At 43.6% G+C, this 25,675-nt stretch overlaps 1 protein-coding gene across 2 annotated transcripts in view; it reads left to right on the forward strand.

Moving 5' to 3' along the window:
- Positions 1 to 25,282, forward strand: part of FECH (ferrochelatase) — a 32,902-nt gene extending 7,620 nt beyond the window's left edge. The window contains exons 5-12 of one of the 2 annotated variants that reach the window (XM_075932626.1): positions 8,223 to 8,357; positions 9,506 to 9,612; positions 14,361 to 14,459; positions 15,174 to 15,236; positions 19,245 to 19,352; positions 21,759 to 21,923; positions 22,347 to 22,406; positions 22,877 to 25,282. In XM_075932626.1, coding sequence (XP_075788741.1) covers positions 8,223 to 8,357; positions 9,506 to 9,612; positions 14,361 to 14,459; positions 15,174 to 15,236; positions 19,245 to 19,352; positions 21,759 to 21,923; positions 22,347 to 22,406; positions 22,877 to 23,011 — 872 coding nt within the window. In that variant the 3' untranslated portion in view covers positions 23,012 to 25,282. The remainder of the gene's footprint in view (positions 1 to 8,222; positions 8,358 to 9,505; positions 9,613 to 14,360; positions 14,460 to 15,173; positions 15,237 to 19,244; positions 19,353 to 21,758; positions 21,924 to 22,346; positions 22,407 to 22,876) is intronic. The other variant, XM_006116569.4, reaches the window with a different exon arrangement.
- Positions 25,283 to 25,675: the final 393 nt, after the last annotated feature.

Below are 25,675 nucleotides of genomic sequence, written 5' to 3' on the forward strand. Positions count from 1 at the left end.
GATTAACGCCCCCTAAGGCTGTGTCCACGCTCAAGGTAGCTTAGATTTTATACCAACTTCTTACAGTCTGTCCAGATCTTCACTGTTGCTCACTAACTTAAGCCAAATTGATCCAAATCATGTTTAAACCCTTTTAAGAGTGTTGGTACAGACTCACTCGCTGGTGTTCGGGATGGTCTTCCTGGCTGCTCTGGGGATTAGCTCACGAGGTCAACGTTTCCACCCATGGCTGCCTGCCATCACTCTGTCTCTCTCACTCTGGCCTGCAGCCCCCTTTTGCTCTTGACTGGCCCTCTGGCTGGATCACTCCATGTTTTCCTCCCTTCAGAGGGTACAGTCTTTCAAACCCACTCACTTCCACAGTGACCTGGGCAGTCTTCCAGTTCGCAGCCCCATCACTTCCTGAAGTGTCCCGCCTGCCACACAGGCATAACACTGCTCTGCTCAAGCTTCTGGCCTCCCTGCTTGCCCTAGTCTGTCTGGGCCCTGCTCACCTCCCGGAGGATCTTGAGGAAGCAGTACAATTCTTCAGCTAATCCCCTCATAATTTTACAGGTATCTCTGCACCTCCATTGTTACTGCTGCTTCCCTAGAATCTGTCTCATCAGAGCCTGTATCCCACTTCATTGCTTGTCAGACCCCTTCACTGGGAGCAGCTAGTTCAGCCTGGGAAGGTACACCTGCCTTGTGCAAAGAAAACCTCCATACATGATGGCTCCTTTGCCACAAAGTGTCTCTATTCTAGCCTTTCCTGCTTCCCTTGTATTACAAACAGCTGTCTACTCGAAGGCTTTCTCAGGCCAAGTCTACACTGGCCCTTCACAGTGCTGTAAGTTTCTGGTTTAGAGATATGAAAACATACATTCCTGTGTGCAGCAAGCTACAGGGCTGTAATGCGCCGGTGTGAACCAGGCTATAGCTCTGGGAGCCAGGCTCCCAGCACTGTTAGCTACTCTCCATGCGGAGGTGGTTTACATAGAGCGCTGAGAGAGCTCTCTCCCAGCCCTCGTGCTGTGGCTGCACTTCCAGTTTAAAGCACTGCTGCGGTTGCCCGTTAAACTGTGAAGTGTAGACAAAACCATCATTGCCTGCGTTCTCCACCAGTTCTCACAGAGTCCACTCGTTGCAAACATCACTTCCCACTGGCAGTCTTGGGAATTAGCACTGTCAGTCATGCGCTCTTCCTCTGGTGGTGTCTTGCCCCATCTTGTCTTGCTCTACTGCTCTGCTCACTCCTGGATCATCAGCTTTCTCTCCGTGCATTAGCCCTCCAACCAGGTCACCAAAATCCCCCTCTTCTAGATATTTTACCATCTATCCAGACAGTTGTCTGGCTGGTGTCTCCAATGCCTTTTGCCACACCCCAGTGGCTGGTAGGGGAAACCCAGGCCCACCCAGCCCAGAGACCCTATAACAAGCAACCACAGTTCTTATACAGTACAACCTTTTGTTGTTGGTTCCCTGTGCTGCTTCCTTCCTATAGGGCATCAATCCTCCCTCTTCCCTGGTTTGCCAGCCTCCAACTCTCTTCACACAGGGAGTGACTGAAGCTTTTTCAAGCCATAGCAGCCTGCCTCTCTGCAGGAAGCTATCTGGCTTTATACAGGGCCTGTCTGTCCAGGTGAACTTGTTGTTAGTCACCTCCAGCCTCAATCTTTCCAGCTTGCAGTCTAATTGATTGGGCCCACCTGGCCTAATTCAGCTCTTGCAGGGTTAGTGTGGGGAGTTTTCTCCCTCACAACCAATTTAATTTAATCAGTTCAAAATTGGAATTGAGTTAAACTGGTGCAGGTTTGTGTGTAGATTAAGCCTAGACTTCCACATGTTTATCCCATGCTGGTCACAGTGAGTAGCTGCTGGAAATTTGAAGTGTGTGTGTGTCTGCTGGATTTTTGTGAGGTTAATAGAACTAGGGCATATGAAATGCTGTAAGTCATGGGTCTTTCTTATGGGAGCGTTATGCAGTGATAGGAACGTTTGTCTGGCAGTATGGGAAACCAGTCTCTCTTGGTGTCCATAGAATAGGTTCAGTAGTGCCAGGCTTTTCCTGTGTTCCTCACCTTTTGGGGAAAATGCCCTAAAAATTTCTGCCTCAATGCCCATTGAGGGGATTAAGTGCAGCAAGCAAGTGGCTACAGTTGTCTGCAGGGTTAGTTCCTTCCTAGTTCCTTGTCATTTATAGTCATACTCATTTGGTAGTGGCCAAAAAGCAATGAACATCTGGTGGCTGCTCTGTTGGACATGAACTAGAGGGTTCACCTTAGTTCTAAGCAAGCCAGTCTCCACAACATGTTTTGCTTCCTTTGGAAAGTTGGTAGGCAGGCTAAAGACTAACTCAGTGGAGAAGCTTGCTGTAGCTTCCATAGAGTACCTTTATTGTGGATTAAAGCCAGCAGTCTTTTCCCAGTCCTGGTAATGTGGTATCAAAGCACTAAAAATTACTGGGAAAACTGTGAAAGCTAGACAAAGTTTGTGTTTTCGGTCCACGAGGCGTGTCTGTCCAGCCCTGTAATTTAACTGTGGTTGGATGCCACAAACACGAGCTTTCTCCCCATTTTCTTGGCATTGGAATCAGCTGTTGAATCAGTTGGCATGTCCTGAAACCCCTATCTGTGTCTGAAAATATTACATATGCTTTTGACTCCAAGTTATTTGTAATTCTTTGAATGTTAAGGTCCATTTAAAACTTATGTAGATGAGGTTTAAATATGAAAAAAACTATAGAGAACTTGGCACTAGAAAGCGAAAAGCTGCAATCTTAAAAGGTAATACTGCTGAAGCAAGAATGGTTTGTATGTTCTTATACATACCCTGACTCAGGAGTTTGTTTTGTTTGGATTGCATTCAGCCCTTTCTTTCAGACCTTGTAATGTGACTCTATTGAAACTAGAATCCTACAAAGTATAGCCGAAAAATAAATGTCCTCCAAAGCATGGACTTGTAAATTACCACCCTGCTATAGCAGCTAATGCAGTCGTTTATTTTTTGTATAAAAGTAGTTTCTAAATGGGGCAGGTTTGCACCAGATCCTGAAGTTGATGGTTTTAGGGAGCTTTATCTGTTCTTCTCAGAGTGCATCACTCCCTCTGACTTTACAATGTGGTCACCAAAAGAAAGACGCCCTGTCTTTATCTATGTGTGCAGCCTTTTACATCTGAATTGGTATCCATTATTTAGAGATGTACTTTACTGCCCAGACAGTAGCTGCAATTTTAGAAGTAGGGCGGGTTAACAATCTGTTGTTAAAGGTGACCTTGGAGGATTTAGTGAGGCCAAATACACGACTGCATTGCCTCCAAAATAGCTTGAAAAGCCAAAAGTGCACCTTCAGCCAGAGCTGAATGTAATGTTTCTGGAGTCTTTTTCAGAACTCTGAAATTTCATTAGGCTTAGTCTGCACTTAAAAAGTTTTACTAGCTAACTATGTTGCTGAGAGAGCTGTACTGGTAGAAGCTCAAATGTAGATAGAGCTATACCAGTAGCGTGCGCTTTATATTAGTATTAGTATGTCTTATTTTACTTTGCCAAACAGGAATAAACTATGCCAAAATATGCACTTTTTACCAGTACAACTATATCTCCACAGGAGTGGGTAGAAAGGGGTTGATGGCATTTTAACTATAATAGTTAAAGTGGAAAAATGTGTAAGTATAGACAAGGTTTTACACTAATCTGAGTCTTCCTGATGTTGAGAATGTGAGTTACGGTATAAGAAAGCAGTTTTTAAAAGCACTATAAATATTTTGGAGCATTTTAACAACCTAAACTTTCAAACGTAAGTAGCAATTTTGGGTGCCAGAATTGAAACACCGTAAAATCCTTGGATGATACCTTCCAGCGGGCTGATTTTCAGAGGGTGGATGCTCAGCACTTACTTAAAATCAGCCTATTTCAGTACGGATGTAAGAATGTAATTGTTTAAATAGTTAGTTGATAAGCATGAGCTTATTGGTTTCTGTTACGGTTACACAGCGTGTATTGCAGAGCCCGCAGCATGTGTAACCACTAGGATTTTTAACTGTTACATGGTTACATTTTTAACTGTTTTTTTTTTTTTAAACATCTGTACTTTTAAGGCATTTCATGTTTGGGACCCAGAAAAATTATGGCAACTCAGAATCACTAGGCATGTGGAAAATGTAGATCTTTACCATTCTGGATGCCTGTTGCTTCTTACATAGAATCATAGAATACTAGGACTGGAAGGGACCTCGAGAGGTCGAGTCCAGTCCCCTGCCTTCATGGCAGGACCAAATATTGTCTAGACCATCCCTGATAGACATTTATTTAATCTACTCTTAAATATCTCCACAGATGGAGATTCCACAACCTCCCTGGGCAATTTATTCCAGTGTTTGACTTCCCTGACAGTTAGGAACTTTTTCCTAATGTCCAACCTAAATCTCCCTTGCTGCAGTTTAAGCCCATTGCTTCTTGTTCTATCCTCAGAGGCCAAGATGAACAAGTTTTCTCCCTCCTCCTTATGACACCCTTTTAGATATCTGAAAACTGCTATCATGTCCCCCCTCAATCTTCTCTTTTCTAAACTAAACAAACCTAATTCCTTCAACCTTCCCTCATAGGTCATGTTCTCTAGACCTTTCATCATTCTCGTTGCTCTTCTCTGGACCCTCTCCAATTTCTCCACATCCTTCTTGAAATGCGGTGCCCAGAACTGAACACAATACTCCAATTGAAGCCTAATCAGCGCAGAGTAGAGCGGAAGAATGACTTCTCGTGTCTTGCTCACAACACACCTGTTAATGCATCCCAGAATCATGTTTGCTTTCTTTGCAACAGCATCACACTGCTGACTCTCATTCAGCTTGTGGTCCACTATAACCCCTAGATCCCTTTAAGTCCTAATCCTCAAACACATAAGCACAGGAGTAATTTTGCAAATGCAGATAATTCCAATGAATATAATGAAACCACCTTATGTGTATAACACATGCTTTCAAAGCTGGGCTTGATTGATCAGAATGACGCTGGCTTTCTTACCAAAGCTGAAATATCTTTTTAGCATATATGAATTCTTAGCATAGAACAGTGGTAGGGAACCTGCTGCCAGAGCACCACATGCATTCCATTGGAGTTCTATGTGTGTTCCACGAGGCATTTTGTATACTGATACACTCACGCACTGTTGCCAGATTTTGCTGGTTTTCATCCGGGTTGTTTTTTTCCTACCACTTTTAGTAAAGTGATAAGCACATAAAGCAAGTGCACATCAAGTGAGGTGCGTGCTGATTACATGCACCATTGGCTGTGAGAGCCATGCGCTCTCTCTGCATCCAGTTAAAGTGCTGCTACGGTTCATTTGGCAGACTCCACAAATTCTAGGTATGCAAGCGCAATAACAAAACTACCCTATCCCTGGAGACTGTCTTGGTTGCAAGTCTTACAGCCCACTGAGACAAAGGAGTGCTGCTCATGCAGCCTACTCACTAGCCTAGGTTGCCCTTCACTGGCATAGAACACAACCAATCTCTATGTCTAGTAAGACATTTCTATTCCTGTGTTTCCTGTGTGCCTGTGTTTTTTCCCAGCTCAGCTATAATTTTTCCCAAATCTTTTAATTTCTGTTCCCTTAAAACTTTTGCTATTTGGAGACATTTGCTTATCAGGGGCTTGAATCAGCAGCATCCTTGCAATTCTATTTTAACGTAACAGCCATTCTGGGTCAGACCAAAGGATTCTGGGCAAGATGGACCTTTCTTCTGACAGTGGCCAATGCCAGATGCTTCACAGGGAATTAATAGGACAGGGATTCATCAAGTAATCCCCTCCCCTGTCACCTATTCCCAACTTCTGAAAAACGGCTAGGAACAGCATTCCTACCCATCCTGGCTGATAGCCATTGATGGCCCTATCCTCCATGAATTTATCTAGCTCTTTTCTGAACCCTGTTAAAATCCTGGTCTTTACAAAGTCCTCTGGCAGGGAGTTCCACAGGTTGACTGTGCATTGTGTGAAGAAATACTTTTTTTTTTTTTTTTTTTTAAATCTGCTACTTACTAATTTCACATAGTGATCCCTAGTTCCTGTGTTATGGGAACAAGTAAATATCTTTTCCTTATTTATTTATAGACCTCTTATCATATACCACCTTTAGTCTTCTCTTTTCTAAGCTGAAAAGTCCCAGTCTTTTTAATCTCTCTTCATATGGCAGCCCTTCCAAATCCCTAATCATTTTTGTTGCCCTTTTCTGAACTTTTTCCAATGCCAAGATATCTTTTTAAAAACGAGGCAACCACAGCTGCACGCAGTATTCAAGATGTAGGCATACCACATCTAGATTTGTATAGACTAGAGGCAATAGGATTTTTTCTGCCTTATTCTCTGTACCTTTTTATTATTATTATTATTACTACAATCATTTTGGGTTTGGTTACCACATGTGTAGCACAGACTTATGATCTGATGGTTCAAAGGACAACATTTTGCATTTTTCTTTTCTCTAGCTTTCATTTTATATGCTGATACCTTAAGTTTGTTCTAGGAAGAAAAATGTGTATGATTGAAAACTTACCTGTAATCTATGCCATAGGGGTTCTGAGTAACCAACAATATAGTTCTGAAATTATTATTTATATATATTGGAGGAATCAGCTCTATTGGACTTATTCTCTGGCCTTGACATTTATCCAGGTTTTGGTGAGTAGCTTTGGTTGCCCCCAGTTCTCCACAGAAGCAGCAGGAGCACCAGACCACTAATTCTTTAAATGCGTAAAGAAAGGACTTGATTAACTATGGGGATGGCAGCATTACTTTAACTCACGGAAGAGCACAGTGGGAATCATGGGAACTGCTTGCATTATTTTTACTGTGCTGTTTTATTTTTTGTTCATAGGGAGGGAAAAGGTGTGCACATGTGTATATATTCTTATTAACTATTTGTTTTGTGGCAGTCCCTAGGAATCCAAAGACCTTAGGCCTGGTCTATACTACATCAGAAGGTCAGACTAAGATCTGCAACTCCAGCTATGTAAATTATGTAGCTGGAGTTGATGACTCTTTCCACGTCGTCCACATAGCGGGAGGCTGACCGGAGCAAATGCTCCTGTTGGCTTCCCTTACTCCTCATGAGGAGCAGGAGTAATGGCACTGATGGGGACGCCCTCTGAGTTTGATTTACTGAAAGATCGACCGTGGCACCATCAAACTTCCGTGTAGCATAGACACGCCCTTTGTGTGGTAGGCATTGTATATACACAGACCCAAAGGATAGTCTCAACTCCAGAAAGCTTACAATTTATGTGCAAAACACATGGCCTGATCCCTCAAGCTTTTTGTTCTTCTAGCAGCAAGCAGGAACCTTAAGATAATGTAAGAAATGTAAAGACTTGCTTGCTTTCTATTTTACATTAGAAATGTGCATTTTTTACAATAGGCTTCAATAGCCGGAGTCTGTTGGTAGTAACTCTTAGCGCACTGGTAATAACTGCCAGAAGCTGAGACGAGGTGACAAAAGATGGATCATTTGATAAATTGCCCTGGTCTCTTTATTTCCTCTGAAGCACCTGGCACCAGCCACTGTCAGAAAGCAGGATACAGGGCTAGATGGGTTATTGGTCTGATCCAGTATGGCTGTTCATATGAAATAGATTCCCCTATTGACGTGCTTGTGTAATCTGCCTTAAGATGTTTGGTATTTCTTAACCCATCATTTGGAATACAAGAACTCTGTTCTCTCTGAGCTAACTGCCTAAGTGAACTTGTATTTTAAGGTGATGTTGGTTATATCTGGTATGAGCAGGGTTGATCATTTCCTTTTAACTTAGTTGAACACACCTTCTTGATACTGCAGTTTGTCATCAGGAACGTGCCATTATAACATGTCATTGTCCTTCTGGTGCTGGCCTGTAAAAATATATTTAAATTATCTCTATGCTTGGAGGGGAGGGATAATTTTACAGATTAATGCTACTACTCTTATGGCTAGATTCTTCAGCAATTAATATATATTTCCAAAAAACGAATTCACAGCTCACGGTAAGTGTCTGGCATATAAATTATACAATTATTTCTCCACCGCTTAATTTACCACAAACCAGGCAGAGATTTTCAGCACTGTGATTGTCATTTTGGCTGTTGTTCAGTCAGGCGGAGTGTATTCCTGAGGATGCTGGGCTGTAGCTAGTCAGAAGGTGATATTGAAATGAGAGCATTTGCAAATAAAATGATCAGCTGCTATTTCTTTTTTCTGTTTTTTCTGGCAGCGCCTCACAAATACTATATTGGATTTCGGTATGTCCATCCTCTGACAGAAGAAGCAATTGAAGAGATGGAGAAAGATGGAGTGGAAAGGGCTATTGCATTCACCCAGTATCCGCAATACAGCTGTTCTACCACAGGTGACTGTGTCTGTGAAAGTGCAATAAAAAGAGAAGATAAACAGCATTACAAAGATATCCAAACAGCAGAGCATACAAACACAGGGGGTACATCTAGACTTGCAAGATTTTGCACAAAAGCAGCTGCTTTTGCGCAAAATCTTGCTGCCTGTCTACACTGGCCGCGAGTATTTGCGCAAGAACACTGACTTTGTACTGTACAAAATCAGTGGTTCTTGCGCAAATACTCCGACTCTCCCACTCAGGGATAAGTCCTCTTGCACAAGTATTCTTGCGCAAGAGGGCCAATGTAGATAGCCAAGTTAATTTCTTGCGCAAGAAAGCCCAATGGTTAAAATGGCCATCGGAGCTTTCTTGCGCAAGAGAGTGTCTACACTGGCACGGATGCTTTTGCGCAAAAACAAATCTTTTGTCCAAAGGCACATGCCAGTATAGATGCTCTCTTGTGCAAATACTTTTAACGGAAAAACTTAAGCTTTCTGGTTGGCCTGCATTAGGTGTCTCAATTAGGAGTAGAACCCTGTTCTTTAACAATAAGGAGTTCTAAACCCATAGGCCTTTTTAGCTGTTCATGCCTCATAATGTGCCTGTGAGGAGTTACATTAATTTTACAGATAGGTAAACTGAAGCGTAGCCCAATAAAGGACATTGTCCTGAAGTCACACAAATGAGTGGCATAGACCTAGGAGTTTTGACCATTAGACCCACTATCAGTGCAAACAAAAAGAGAAACCTGCAGGTCTGTGCGTATGTTCTAGAGGTGTCTCACCTCCCTGACTCTGACAGGTGATAATGGCTTTCTGTACATTTCAGTTAATGCAGGGACCCATCCTCCCCATGCAATATAACACTCTTTTGGGGTTTGCAGTAGAGCACAGTGATACTTAATATAATGCTCCCTTAACTCTTGAGAATAATCTTGAGGATTGGTGAGTAGAAAAGCCCTATTAGTTACGTAGACTTCATGAGTTAAGTATTTATTCTACTCTTATGCTCTCAGTTCTGATTTGCAGTATAATATATTTGACACCTAGTCTTTGAAATATGGAAATGGCTAGTTGTAAAACTCTTTTTGTCCAGCAGCATCCACACTTCTGATGAATTTATAGCCAATGCTTCTGCTAATATCCTAACTTTGTTCATTTCAGGAAGCAGCCTCAATGCCATTTATCGCTACTATAATAAAAAGGGGGAGAAGCCAAAGATGAAGTGGAGCATCATTGACAGGTGGCCCACACATCCCCTCCTCATTCAGGTATGGAGTTTGCAAACCATTGCGGCTGTGAGGAAAACATACCTTTCTGCTTGCCAGTTGAGCAGATTTGACATGGAGTTATTGAGGGTATGTCTGTGGTGCAAGAGAAGACCCACAGAGCCTGTGTCAGCTGACTGGAGCTTCTGCAGCAGGGCTAAAAATAGCTGTGGAGACATTCACACTGGAGCGGGAGCCCAGGCTCTGAAAGCTGGGGGGGAGGGGGAGGGCGGGGGAGGTTCTCAGAGTCCAGCTCCAGCAGAAGCCTGAATATCTATACTTCTATTTATAGCTTTGCAGCACAAGCCACGGCAGTCCAAGTTAACTGATCTAGGCTCTGAGACTTGCTGCTGTGAGAACTTGTTTGTTTGTTTTTTTCTGTGTGGATATACCCTAAGAGACAACCATAGGAACCTCCGTGCCCCCAAGACCATTTGTGGAATGACTTTTTAGACTGCAGCCAGAGCATTTGAAGGATTTTGGTTGGACAGTTAAAACTAAGTGTCAGTGCAGTCTTATAAAAAAATTGAATATGCCAGGTTGGGTTTTCCTTCTGGGAATTCCTGATTCCTTTGAGACAAATGACAGACTTCCTTTCTCCATGTCTTAAAGGGACACACAATTGTTCCCTGGTTTAGATTGTTTCAAGCTTTTTAAAAATCTCCCAGAACAAAAGGAATATTTCAGTTCTATATTGTATTTCATAAAAACTGTATTTTCTTTGTCAGGGTGGGGAACCTTTATTGGGTCGGGGGCTGCTGGCCCACAGAAAAATCAGTCGGGGCTGCACACAAGTGAAAAACAAAAACCAAGCAAACATCCAACAAATCCTCAGTGATATGGGTCCCGACTGAGAAGAAAGACACTCCCTGTACTCCCCTCGCACACCAGAGCCTAGAAGGGCCCAGGCTAGTTGATTTTGTGTGCTTCAGCCCTTTGGGGAGGCAGTAGGGGGCTGGAGCGCCAGCATGGGCTCCCCAGTGCTGGGCAGGGAGCCCTGAGCCTCAGGTGATGGATCCAGGCAAGCTGGGGGCCGAATCAGGACAGAGTGGAGAACCTATATGCTAGGTCTGAAATTACTGGGGGTAGTGTTAGTTCGGGACTAATGTGTGGAAGCTGGCATTGCTTCCATATGCCTAATGTTAGTAATGTCACACGGAGATTGGCAGACTAACGGGCTTGATTATCCTTCTATTGAAGTCCATGGTAGGCTTCTCATTGACTTCAGTAGAGGCAGAATCCGGATTCCCTTCAAAAAGAAAGGAGGGAAAAAGGTAATATACTTGACTGAAGGAGGAGCCCTTCTTTTAAAGTTTAAAAAGATGGAGTGCATGTGCTGCACTTTTAATAATAGCACACATCCAGTTTTGTATTATGACCCTAAAGCCCTTGTCTGGCATCAGAGAGGTGGCTAATGCTGGCCACAGCAGTAGCTCGGGCAGAAACACTTAGCACCAGCTGCATTCTGCTCCTTCCTTTCCTGGCTGTTTTTGCTGGAGTGAGTCCAAGAGAGAGCCACGGGAGATGACAAACAGAATTAGGACCTTTTCTTCCTCCTCTGTCTTCAACGTTTGCATGTTCACACTGGTCTTAGACCGAATAGAGTGCGAGACCAAGAGAGAACAGTAGTTCTTGGCGCTTGCACACACCGCTCATTTCTTTCAATGAGAGATCTCAGTGGGCTGAATCTGGCTGTGTAATCTGCTGCGTGATCAAATAATCTGCCAAATACTGCTCTCCATTAGGTGGATGGCACACAGAGACTGCTGCGTTTTCTGAACTAACCCACACGCATTTCTCCCTGCCCAAGGGAACCTGTAAGTGAAGGGCTGGCTCAGCTCGATTGTATCTTTGCAACAGAAATTAAAGTTTAATTTTTGTATCGTTTTTATCTTGTCTGGTGGTGGTTGTTGCAATGTGTCTGTTAAGGAGCTGCAGACAGTCATGGCAAACTGTTTTTCCCTATTATTAGCACAGTATGCAAATTGTTAAGTTAGCTTCTCTTCTTTCTGTCTGTTTCCTTGCCATTGGGACATGTATATCGAATAGGGATGTGAGTGAGTAGTCAACTACCTGATAAGCCTGTGCTTATCGAGTTGACTACTCACATTCCCCCCTGCTGCCTTGCTGCCTCTGATACAGAGGCAGCAGGTGGGGGGGGAGGAGGGGAAGGTGGAGCTATCTTAAAAGTGGCCAAGGGGGGGGAGGGGAGAAGCAGGGGAGGCTTCTGTGAAGCAGCCCCTGTCCACGCCGGCCCAAGTTTGTGTGGGCACAGGCTGCTCCAGCAGCACCCCCTGTTTGTGGAGGGTCCCAGCCTCTGCCCGCAGCCTGCAAGGGCTGCAGCAGACAGGGGTTGCTCCAGCCGAACAGGTAGCTCAGTTCAATCCCGGCTTGCACCGTGTCCAGGACCTACTCCCACTATACCTCCGCAGTTTATATGTACTAGGAGCAAGGCTGCCTGCGTGCCCAACTCCTACTACCCATGGTACCTCCCTGGTCTGTCACAGTTGGGACCTGACCCATCCCACACTACAGAATTTTCTGGACCAGAGAAGGTGTTCCCTGCCACAGGCCCTGAGCCAGCCAGCCTCCTGCCTCTGGCTCCCTGTCCCCCATTCTGCTGCCTCCAGCCTCAGGTTGCCTTCGTTCTCTGGCCCTGGCCCGCACTGCCTCGTGCAGCCATATTTTCCTATCCCTGCACTGCCTCTGGCAGCCAGCCTTCTCCAGCCCCCAACCCTGAGTTGCCGCGGGCTGCCACAGGTGACTGGGCTTCTCCAATCACTGACCCCATACAGCTGCTACGGCTGCCAGCCCTATGCTGCTGCAGGCATCTGGAGTTCCCCAGCCCCCGGCTCCCTGATGCCATGGACTGCCAGGGTTCTCCAGTCCCTGGCCCCAGCACTGCTAGGAGGCTCCTCCGACCCCACTGTCTCCAGCCCTGGCCAGGCTGCTGGCCCTCCTGCCATTAGGCTCTGGGGCTCTCTGGTCCAGGAGCATCCGAGGTCCAGTTGCCGGACCAGAGAGTACTGGTTTCAGAGGTGCAACCTGTACATTTAAACTGCAGAGCCGCAACAGGGATAGCTCTTGGACCTGGCGCAAGCTGGGACTGAGCGCCTTCCCTTATCAACTAACCGTGTAGTGGAGAAAAATTCTATCAACTACACAATTAGCCAGTTACCTGCCTCTCGCATCCTTTATATCAAGTGCTATATTCTGATCTCAGTCACTGCTATGATTCTAAGGTCACAATCATTCCCTACTCTTCCATCATCATGTAAGGTAAATAAGGCTTTGTTTTCCATGTCATGGTTACTGAATCCATGCGTCTCCCCACATGCTGTCCTATCGGCCTATGTCTACATTGAGAAGGTTGGGTGACAAAAGTGCTTTCAACATGCAAAGTCACCAAAAGTGAAAAATGGCCAAACCGGTTTTTCTGCCTCCTATTTCATGGCTGCATTGTTAGTACCCTGTCCACAGATAGAGCAAAGCAATATGGGTAAGCATCCCACAGTGCAGTGTTGTGGGAAAGCAGAGCTGATCCCTGTGCTTCTTGGGATTCCCTCTAGCTCAGGGTGTGTCTAGACTACCTAGTTTTGTCGACAAAAGTGGACTTTTGTCGACAAAACTATACCAGCGTCTACACTACCGCTGAGTTCTGTCGACATAACGTCGACAGAACTCAGCAGTTTTGTGGACGCTGGTATACCTCATTTTACGAGGCATAACACCTTCTGTCGACAGAACTCTGTCGGCAGAAGGTGTTATTGCCTATAACGTTGCGTCCAGACTACGGAGTTCTGTCGACAAAGCAGCTTGCTTTGTCGACAGAACTCAATGTATCTGGACGCTCTTTGTCGACGGAAGTTTTGTCGACAGTATCTGTCGACAAAACTTCCGTCGACAAAACGCGGTAGTCTAGACGTACCCTTAGTGAGCTCTTCGCGCTGAGGAGTATCAAAGCAGCACAGCAATCTCTCCAGCCCTCCCTCTGCAGCAGCAGTCTGCCTGTCTTTCTAGCAGGGCGGAATGGGCGCAATCCAGTGATTTGTTCTTTGTTTCTCAAAGTAGCAGCTCATTCAGATGTCATATACTTCCTGGAGCTTTGAAAGGGAAGGGGCACATGCCTGCAGTGAAGCAGAGATCACAAAACATTCTCTCTGTCCTGTTGCCAAAAGGCAGTTTTTGGTGACAAAACGTGCCAGTGTAGACAAGTGGTACTTCAGCTCAGATAAGGATCCATAAGACACCTGTCATTCTGTCAGTCCATAAATTTAAATGTTGGGTGGGATGTAGGGCAGTGAAACCTGATCGTCCTGTAGGTCCCACAAAGCCCAAGTTTGTTATCCTTTTAGGGCACACATTTTACACAGCAGGCTTCTGTCTCAGAGAGCAGTTTGACTGGGGCGTGTGGGCAGACATTAAATCAGTTTGCTGTAATATATTAACTTGGGTCCTGTACCTGAGGTCCAGGTAGCTGATCCAAAGCTCTTTGGGAACTTATCAATAGACTTCAGTGGGTTTTGATTTGGCACTGTAGTTCATTATTTACAGAACACTTGATTGTACACTCTACTGATCAAACTTCCACCGACACGCTGCTAAAAAAAGAATCTCTATTGTGGTGTTAGAAGCTCTTATGGTGAGTTAAAGCAAAGGGTGCCCACTGCCCAGCCAATTTGTGAGCATTATTTTCAGCAGATGAGTGAATCTCCTTTACCAATCCAGGCTCCTTTGTCTCTCTCTTATAGTGCTTTGCAGATCACATACAAAAAGAACTGGATCTGTTTCCACCTGAAAAAAGGAAAGATGTTGTCATTCTTTTCTCAGCTCACTCATTGCCAATGTCTGTAAGTAACATGAAGTCATTTCTGATTTCGTTAAAAACCAGTCTCATAGGAGTGGGGAGTGGAGGGGAGTCACATTGGTCTCACGAATTGCACCTCTAACAGAAGAGTTTTGAGAAGCATGTCGTTTGTAGGCCATTAGGATTAGACCAACTAAGGAAATAAAACCTACTTCTTTGCCCCTCGCTTTGACATGATGATAATGCGGGGAAAAACTAATTATGCTCTCTCACCTTTCAAAGAGAAATTACTCTCCTTGGATCAATAAGATTAGAATCTTTGCACATTTGGAATAGACCATCTAGAGTGGGTGATTTTATCACAATGAGCTGGCAGAAACTTGTAAGTTACAATACAGTGGCTTTTAATCATTTTGAAAAAAAATGCAGAGGTTATTGTCCCACACAAGAGAAGTCTGCAGAATCTATCTTCATTTTTTGAAGAGGAACCTTCATTTGTGAAGAGGAACGATCAGGTGATGTGGCAAAGCACAATTTAATAATAAATTATTTTGTAAAGCTATCTTGTTCCATAGGTATGCATTTAAAATCCTTTCAGTACTAATGGTTTGTAATGTCATAGTTCAACCAATTTGTGAGTATCATGGTTCATCTTTTTAATAACATCCATTGTGGATTTTTTTATTATTACAGATGAAAAAACGTGTGGAATATGTCGCAGTCAACTTATGTAACTCAAAACTGTGCCTCTTTTCAGAAAGTCAGTCCAGTGCCAGTCAGGAGTGAGATGCAGGGTCCTGCTTTTTTGGAAGCATTATTTGTAATCTTTGCTCCTTTACTTTTGCTGTTGCCTAGACCTGCAAGACTCTCATACGCTTTTGAATACAGCAAATAGTCCTGTGGCACCTTAAAGACTAACAAAAATATGATACTGTATTTATTTTTGTTGGTCTCTAAGTTGTGGTCTATACTAGGGAGTTATTTTGGAGTAACTCTCCTTATTTTGAAATAACAAGGGGAGCATCCACAGTACCAAGCCCGTTATTTCAAAATAATAACTCCTGCTTTCCTCGAAAAATAATGCTTATTTGAAATAGTTATTTCAAAATAGTGGTAGTGTAGATTCTCCATTGCTGCTATTTCGAAATAACTACTCCCCAGAGTCACTCAGAGTAATTACTCCCCAGTATTTCCTGGAGCTCTAAGTCAAGGTAGCACGTTCACATTAAGGGAGCCTGCCTCAGACTAATTTCGAGGCTTCCCTGTAGTATGGACATGCTATTTTGAAATAGTTTTTTCAGAAGTTATTTCAAGTTATTTTGAAATTTCCTCATGTAAACTTGCCGTAAGGTGCCACAGGACTAAGTTAAAGACTAACACGGCTACCCCCTGAGGCTTTTATTCTTGGGAATATGCTGCCATCTGGTGGTTAATGGCAGAGAGCGAACAGTGGACATAAGCAATATTTATTTATATATTTTGCACAAAGATAGCATGTAGTCCTATAGGGCTCTGGGAGGGGCTCCTTCCTCTTTGGGACAGAGAGTGGCCACTCCACCCCATTACATGCCACTCAGTGTCTTTTGGGGAATCAACTATAGGATTTCGGCCTTCAGACAGTCCATGGCCACTGATAGCAGGCCCAAACCCGGGTGTAGGGCAGGGTGGCACATAAACCGTTCTCAGGCCCAGGCCCTGGTTCAGGGAGGGGCAGCACACAAACAGACAAGCAGCACTTAGATAATAGTAACTAGGTCCAAATTGCAACAGCCACAGTCGGATTCCCTTGCTCAGGCAGGGGTCTGATTAAAATGCAGGCTGTCGTTTGGGAACAGCTGAGAGAAGAGACTGTCATCCAGGAATAGGGTGGCAGGGGGGGATGCAGGCCCACCCACTCCACTGCGTCCTCGCCCAGGGCTCTAACAGCAGCAAAGCAGTCTGCTGCTGGGTCAGCGGGGATTGCCAACGCAACACGCTGACCCTGGCTCTGGTTCAGCCACACTGTGGTCTGCCATGCCTGGGCTGCTGCCATTCCCCCCCTTGGAATGTACCTGGCTCCAATGCAGGCCCTCTGGGCTTCGCAGGGTTTGAACCTCCAGCCAGGTAAGCAGTCATAGAATCCTAGGGCTGGAAGAGACCTCAGGAGGTCATTGAGTCCAGTCCCCTGCCCAAAGCAGGACCAGCCCCAACTAAATCATCCCAGCCAGGGCTTTGTCAAGCCAGGACTTAAAACACCTCTAGGGATGGAGATCCCACCACCTCCCTAGGTAACCCATTCCAGTGCTTCACCACCCTCCTGGTGAAATAGATTTTCCTAATATCCAACATACATTTCTCCCACTGTAACTTGAGACCATTGCTCCTCGGTCTGTCTTCTGTCACTACTGAGAACAGCCTCTCTCCATCCTTTTAGGAACCTCTCTTCAGGAAGTTGAAGGCCGCTATCAGTCCCCCCCTCTTCACTCTTCTCTTCTGCAGACTAAATAAGCCTAAATACCTCAGCCTCTCCTCATAGGTCATATGTTCCAGTCTCCTAATCATTTTGGTTGCCCTCCGCTGGACCTTCTCCAATGCATCCACATACATTCTGTAGTGAGGGGGCCCAGAACTGGAAGCAGTACTTCAGATGTGGCCTCACCAGTGCCAAATAAAGGGGAATAATCACTTATCTAGATCTGCTGGAAATGCTCCTCCTAATACAACCTAATATTCCATTCGCCTTCTTGGCTACAAGGGCACACTGTTGACTCATATCTAGCTTCTCCTCCACTGTAATCCCCAGGTCCTTTTCTGCCAAACTGCTGCTTAGCCAGTTGGTCCCCAGCTTGTAACAGTGCTCGGGATTCTTCCGTCCCAAGTGCAGGATTCTGCACTTTTCCTGTTGAACCTCATCAGATTTCTTTTGGCCTAATCCTCTAATCTGTCTAGGTCACTCTGGACCCTATCCCTATCCTCCAACATATCTACCTCTCCCCCTAGTTTAGTGTCATCCACAAACTTTCTGAGGGTGTAATCTATCTCCTCATCCAGGTCATTAATAAAGATGTTGAACAAAACTGGCCCTAGAACTGATCCTTGGGGCACTCCACGTGAAATCAACTGCCATCCTGACATCGAGCTGTTGATCATTACTTGCTGGGCCCGACCTTCCAGCCAGCTTTCTATCCATCTTACCGTCCATTTATCCAATCCACATTCCCTTCAGTTCCTGGCAACAATATTGTGGGAGCTTTGCTAAAGTCAAGATATATCACATCCACTGACTTCCCCATGTCTGCAGAACCAGTTACCTCACCACAGAAGCTAATCAGATTGGTCAGGCATGACTTGCCCTTGGTGGCTATTCCTGATCGCTTTCTCCTTTTCTGAGTACTTCAAAATGGATTCCTTGAGGATCCCCTCCATGATTTTTCCGGGAGCTGAGGTAAGGCTGACTGGTCTGTAGTTCCCTGGATTGTCCTTCCTTTTTTAAAGATGGGTACTACATTTGTCTTTTTCCAATCATCCGGGATCTCTCTCAATCTCCATGAGTTTTCAAAGATAATGGCCAAAAGCTCTGCAGTGACATTTGCCAACTCCTTCAGTACCCTTGGATGCATCAAATCTGGATCCATGGATTTGTGTATGTCTAGCTTTTCTAAATAGTTCTCCCTCAAGACCATAGTCCAGCTGTGGGCCCAGCAGTCTGGGCCAGTCCTTGGGCTTCCCTCAGGCTCACCTCCCTGCTTGAGAATGCAAAGGAGGCTTCTGGCTCCTTTGGTGGCTGGGGCATGATTGGCCTCTCAGGCTGGCCTTTTATCTTCCTAGTCCTGCCTTCAGGTCAGGTGGGGTGCTGGGGTCAGGCACTACCCACCAGGGCTCTAGGAGGGGCTCCTCCCCCTCTGGGTCGGTTGGCGGCCACTTCACCCCACTACACAGCGTAAGAGAGATCTGGGCCTTGTTGGGCCAAGCACATTGTGAGAGATCGTTCCTCTTCTGAAGAGCTGAATATCTAAATTAATAGGATTGATTTAGAGGCAGGAAGGGAAAGAGTTAATTTATTTGTCAAGGCCACACATTCTGGCTTCCAGATGTTAATGTGCATTTCTCTTGCTTTTTGTTTTTCCTTTATGCATCTACAAAGATCTGACTTGCTCTTTTCAGAGCTCTAAGGACACACATTTTATTTGCTGCTTTCGTTGCTTCTCTTTTCCCGCATTGATTTACTAGTTACCCATCCTTTTTTTTACTGGTAGAGTCAAGTGAATGCCATCCTGTCAGCCCATGAATACTGCTCCTTAAATCAGCCAACAGAAGTCATGTTGAATGACATGAAATGTTCCATTCCCCAAATGTTGCTGCTTGCAATAGAAGTGGCTTATGAAATGTCAGTTTGATGCTAAAGTAATTGAAAGGAAACCATTTGTGATACCAGCTTGTGACTGAAAATACACACACGAAATCTGTCTGGCAGGAGCAAATATCCATTACATTGGTTAAGACAGGCCTATCGTGTGTTGAATTATAATCTTATAATGTCATTAAATTACTATTATTTTACTGGATAATTCAGAGTCATGTTTGCTGTGGCATATGTGACTGTTACAACAATTTCTGTGAACTGTACCTTTTACATTTGTTACCTGCATAGAAATCTTCCATTGTGTAAGGCACTGCTGCTCCAGCATGTTGCAGGGATACGTAAACTGTGCTTGCATGTGGAGTGTTGGTTTGCTTGCTTCCCTCCATTTAAAATGAGTGATTGAGACTGAAAGTTTTTAGATGCTCTTTGGACATGAGAAAACATAACGTTCATGAAGAATGAAAGGCTAGTATTTCTCTGCTGCAGGTAGTGAATCGTGGTGATCCATACCCTCAAGAAGTGGGAGCTACCGTCCAAAGAGTCATGGAGACGCTCAACTTTTCGAACCCCTATAGGCTTGTGTGGCAATCCAAGGTGAGTGGTGAGAAGGAAGTTGTTAAAAGCCATCTTCAGACCCTTAGTCATCAAAGTTAAGATGATCTCTTCTCTCTGAACTTTATTACAGCCTCTTCCTACTAAGGATGTTAAATTGCGGTTGACTAGTTGAGTAGTTCATGGAATTTCCATCGACTACTAGACTAGTCGATAGGCACTTCTTTGAAATGTACAAGAGCCCCATTTCAAAGGAGGAATGCAAAACTCTATGTGCAGCCTGGGGTCAGTGGTAAGTCCTGTTGACTCCAGGCTGCATACAGGCGTGCCGGATTTGAAATGTACAAGAGTCCCCAGCAGGGGCTCTTGTGCATTTCAAAGCCATGGAGCCTGGGGTTAGCAGGGGACTCGGAGTTCCCCGCTGACTCCAGGCTCCATGCTGTGCAGCATGCCGCACCGAGCCTGGGTTGACTCCGGGGTCTGCTGAAATGCTGCACGGAACCTGACCCCAAGTTCCCAGGCGCTGCCTCTTTGAAATGCTGGGATGACGTTTTAAAGGGGCAACACTGCACAGCTGAGCCAAGGATCAGCTGTGCAGCGGCTGCCCCTTTGAAATGTTATCGTGGGGTGTCAAAGCTTTGAAGTACCCTTCTTCCCTCTCCCCCCCGCCCTTTGCTGCCTCCATCTGATAGAGGAAGCAAGGGAGGGTAATCAATTAGTTGACTGACTATCCGATAAGTTTTTGCTTATCGGATAGTCGACTAGTCCTTAACATCCTTACTTCCTACCTCTGCTACTGTCTGGAAGCATCTGTGTTACAATGAAATGATGGTGGCTTTTGTGTCTTTGGGTTATATCTTCTATATATATTCAACAGACAGTGACAAATTTTTGTCTCTTACAGAAGTTCTTGATGCGTTACTCCCAACTAAACTTTTGATAGCTCAGAGATCTGCAGCACCCCTAATATGCTCATCAGTGGTGGGTTTTTTTCCCCTGACTAGCAGCTGGAAAGAGGAAGCAAATGAACTATGATTAAGTCTCTTGAAATACTGCTTAGAGACCTTCCAATAGGTAGTTTATAAGGTTATGTCCATTGTTAAGGACATGAGCCCAATCCAAAAAGCCTTTATTTTTTAAAAGCAAGTACAGTAAAACTCCAATAGTCCGGCATCCATTAGTCCGGCACTCCTGATAGTCCGGCATCAAAATGGCAAGAGCCTAGTGAGTGAGCTTTGGCAAAAAATGAGTCACAAGGTAACAGCGGCAGCAGCTGAACTGAGCAAAAAGGGTCAAAAAGGCTTAAAAAAACCCCTAAAACATTACAGTACACTGTATACAGTATGTAAAATAAAAAGGGTTAAGAATATTTTGTATAATGTATACTGTGTGTGTGTGTGTGTGTGTGTGTGTGTGTGTGTGTGTGTGTGTATATATATAAAAAAATAATCAGTAAAACCTGTGTTATCTGGCAAGCTTGGGAATTAGGGCATTCCAATTATTTAAAAATTCCAGTTATCTGAGGGTCCCATCAACCTAGGAAAAAACAATGGACAATAATAGTAAAAACCAGGTTTTTAATATTGGTAGTTTTGTAGTGTGAGGCAGTTGGTCTCACATTTCTATTTTGAGTTAAAGATAATTAGTAGTTCTTAAATTTTTTTAAGCTAATCATGGTAAACCAAGCCAGGCCTGCGCGCCTGAAGATGTGACGGAATTGTGGCTGGGGTCAATGCCAGTTAACAAAGTTTTTGGTTAACAGAGTGCCAGATAGCAAAGGTTTCAGTGTGTGTGCATGTGTGTGTGTGCACTGAAATGAGGGAACTTTAAGAAATGTTAACCTTGTCGGAATTGCATAGTAATTTACATTTCTCAAATTGTACAGTTATGGGGGTAGGGTTGTGTTGTTCTAAAACGAAGAAGCAGCAAGTGAAATATCATCTGTACTTTCTGGATGTTAAAGGGACACAATTTACTTTGGTAGTCTTCAAAATGGAAAAATTCTTTAGAGGCAGTAAAAATCCTGCACAGTAGCTGCAGTGGGGGAGGGGAGAGGGGAGAGGGTTGGAATTAAAAACAAAGGACACTTATTTTATTTCTAAAATGTCTTAAAGTACTCTCTAAAACCCAATCATCCATTCAAAAGGTGTGCTGTTTAATATTAATATCAGTAAATGCAGTTTCATTAACTTCTGCCTGTTGGTTGTCAGGGTGGATTGTCCGAGGGGCCTAAACAGATAGGCAGTGTTACTTCATCAAAAAGTAATAGATAGAAAGGGAGGGATGAAGAAACTGCTAAAGATAATAAGATAAACAGACAAATTTGATTCTTCATAAAACAAATTAGAATATTTATCATTTAATTAAAGAATGACAAAGGGTAATTTTTGAAGAAAAGACTATCAAGATTTGTAGAAGGATTTTCTTTTCCCTTCCATTTTCTTATAGGTTGGCCCAATGGCTTGGCTGGGTCCACAGACAGATGAAACTATTGAAGGACTCTGTAAAAGGGGAAAGAAGAACATTTTATTGGTTCCAATAGCATTTACCAGTGACCACATTGAAACACTCTATGAACTGGATATTGAATATGCACAAGTTTTAGCAAATGAGGTAAACATCATTGGAATTCTCATAATTGTTTGGGCAGTTCTGCCTCCCTGTTTTTAGCTCTCGTTGTAGGGGGTTTGGGTCCGTTGTTATACTGATGTAAATCTGGAGTTAATCTTAATTGGCTGGCTGTTTGAATTTTTATCAATGTAACTGACAGCTGAATTTCACCCCTTTTTAAATTATTTAAGATAAATGATCTGCATACTCATCAATAAATAAGGGGTTTGGGACACCTGGTATCAAAATAAAATTTTGTCTCCTAGTCATTTTAGCTATGCTAAAAAAATACTGCCACATTTAATTCAGTCATTATTGGGAAACCTTGACATGATACAGAAATGAGGTTCTTCAAAAAAAGATACTGGGGTATTTTTTTTCCTTAACAGTACTTTCTTTTTGTCTCCTCTCTTGTTTTTGATTCAGTGTGGAGTTGAAAACATCAGAAGGGCAGAGTCTCTTAATGGAAATCCATTGTTCTCCAAGGTATCCATATTGTTACTATAGCTTTAGTAGAAAATACACCTTAGCAGTCCTCTGGAAGGCTCTAGCAGATTGCTTTACTGGCAATCTCAGTAAATGAGTGAAAATGATGAGAGAAAAAATGCTCTTCTTTGTCAAAACGAAGAAGCAGCAAGTATCAATTTAAGTATCAATTTAAAAATAAGTGACAAATGAAAATAGTTTACGGTCTATGAACTACAAAGTATAGGGAATTCTATTTTAATTGCCAAATTGGTAGGCAAAGTGTTACTTATTAGTGCCAATATTATGCCAATGAATTTTAAAAATCAAGGTCTGCATTGAAAGCAAGGAGAAGTTTATACTAAAAAATTGGTGTCATGATACATCCCTTGGTCTGACGGATTGTTGGTCTGGCTGCCTCGTAGGTTGGTAACGTGCATGTTTTCTGCAAGTGGCGCACTCACTTCTACTTTTAATACTCTGTCTTTCAGGCACTGGCAGATTTGGTCTATTCACATATCCAGTCGAATGAAATCTGCTCCAAGCAGTTAACCCTCCGCTGTCCACTTTGTGTAAATCCTGTCTGCAGGGAGGCAAAATCCTTCTTCACTAATCAACAGCTGTGACGTGCTGCATAGAAGAACACATTTGATTTGGACAGGGAAATCTCTTAATGATGCAACAATGCAAACATCAGATATTGCACATAAATAGCCAATCTCTAGCATTCTGGTACACTCTTCCAGCCCCAGTGGCTTTTGTGGGGTTGCAGTTTTGTAACAGGAAAATTTGAAGTTTTTTCTTTTCTTTTTATTTGATAGATGTGGGTGGAAGGGAAAGAAGGAAGGGCCTGATGCATTGAGGTGCTGAAAGGTCTCCATTCCCCTGGGTCTAATGAACACTTCATAACACCAGGCCCAAAAATAAGCACTGAAAAATCTTTGATACAAATTGGCATCTAAAGCTCTTTGCAGGGAGTTCTTTATATGCACTAATGTCCTGAATATATTAATTTCAGCCTTCCAGGTAGAGTGTACTATTTTTTTTTATGCTACTGGTTCAGTATTGCTAACACAGTTATCTGTTCTTACAGATATATTTTCAGATGTGTTTTGAATTCTGATTTTTTTTAAAAGAATATGTATATTTTTTAAAACATAGAAGATTATTTTGGTTTTCCTGGGCGAAGAAGATTCTGCAAAAGCCCAGATAGGCATTGCCCTATTGGAACAATGGCTTTGTAGGAGATTTGTTTACATTTTCCTGAAACTTTCTCATTGTCTGAAGGAAAATCTCTCTATGGAGAGCATGAAGCAAAATAAATGACCCAGGACTGAGTTATATTTTTGGAGAGCACTCCACTTAAATAGGTTTTAGATATATTTCAAACCTTGTTACCGTCAATAGCAAACACTGTAGCTGGTTGAAAAGGTTGGCTTATCCTTTAAGCCAAATGCTTTTCTATTTTTCTAAAGGGCTTTCTCTGTTTGGTAAAGCAAATTCAGAAAGTTGAACTGGCTTTTCTGAGGGTTTATAGATTTGCTCTGTGCTTTCCAATGCATTCAGGACATTGTGGTTTTTGTGGGATATCTGTGGAGTTACATGGGCACCATCGATCCAGTTTAATTCATGTTGTCAATTAAAATGCCAATGATATATTAGGAGTCTTTACATTGTGGTTGGTGGGCCAGATGAGGGGTGCAGGATCCCTCTCATCCTAACAATTGCTGTGGGTATAAATTCCCTAACTCAGAAACAGAGTTCTGCTCTAATACAGTCCTTTGGCTACCTTTAGAGCCTTATCCCAAGCACCTTGACCCATCTACATCTCCTTTGGCTTCAGTGGACATTTGGATATGCCAGGAATGCAGAGTCCACTCCTTACTACTTAAATTGTTAAGGTTTCCTAAAATAAAGCAGAAGCCATTCAGCAGTGGCACCAGGGTTAGAGATTAACATTGTCTTTGAATGTCTCAGTTGCTGGCTGCTACACAGCCTTTCTCAGTTTTGGCTTGAAGTACATTCTGAATGGAATTATCATAGAGTCTGGAGTGTCAGTCCCTTAGTATAGGAGGCATTGCCTCCAGGTCCAGAAGAATCCATTAGAAGTATTCTATGGGAGAGCGCCTTTTTAGGTACTAGTCTAGCTGTCATCTTCATGAATACAAATGTTTATCCTCTGTAATTAGCACTGAACGCTGGAGGCTTTTTGCAAGTTGTAGGCATTGCTTAAATTGATGAATCAAGTAATCCATGAGATGTGGAAGTCAGGGGCTATGGTTATTAGACTGTTTTTCTTGCCCAGGTAATTGTGAGATGTACACAGTTGGTGTTCCTCATCCTCCACAGACAGGGTTGTTTAAGGATAACATATGGCCCTGTTGCCATAAGACTGTGTTTTGCTCAATTTTATGTTAAGAGTTGCCATTTTTTATGCTGGTGACATAAATTAGCATAATTGTTTATCAGCCAGTGGGCTAGAGATAGGGAGATGGAAATTATGCTTCCTGCTCCAGCCAGCCCTTTACCCCCACCCAGGCCTAATAGTCTCCGTGAGGGAAGGACTAGGTGTTTCCACTGCCACTCCTGTTTCAGCCTCCCAGTGTGTGTATAAAGGGAAAGGTTACATTTAAACTTCTCCAGAGGCTTGATAGGAGGTTGTTGGTGAGAGGCTGAATCAGTACATCCTATAATGGGCCTGCACTTTTTTGGAAAGGTTCTTACGGTCCCTCCAGGTCTTCAGCAGAAAGGAGGCCGATTTCTGCTGTCTGCTTCTGCACCCTCTTTCCCTGCTGGATCCCTGTCGCTGAGATGTTGTGCTGGGATTTATGCCTGCGGAAGCCAGATGATTTAGAGTGCATTCTGATTACTGTCCTGATTTTTCAACACTTATGTTGCATCTTGCTCCATGATCCACACTGTCTGGCCCACAGGTTTGTATAGTCTGTAGACCACGACAAACTTCCTGTGACACTTTTTTTCCTTCTCTGTGTATGCTGTTATACTGGCCTTTTGCCTGGTTAGCATGGTCTGTATTGGAGAGACTGAAAGGAAGATGGCCAGGCACTGAATAACTAAATTTGTCTTTGGCTCCAATTGCCTTTACATTCCTTCAGTCCCACTCAGGGAATCTATTCTCTTGCTTATCAAGGGCCAAAGGGGGTAGGGATGTTAAATTGCATTTAATCAGCTAAGCGAGTAGTCAATGGAATTTCTATTGACTACTCGATTAGTCGATAAGGGGGGGAAACCGCAGACCTGCAGCAGGGTTAGCCCGGCAGCTCTTAATA

The sequence above is a fragment of the Pelodiscus sinensis genome, chromosome 6 (genome assembly GCF_049634645.1).
Source record: "Pelodiscus sinensis isolate JC-2024 chromosome 6, ASM4963464v1, whole genome shotgun sequence".
Taxonomy (NCBI): Eukaryota; Metazoa; Chordata; order Testudines; family Trionychidae; genus Pelodiscus; species Pelodiscus sinensis.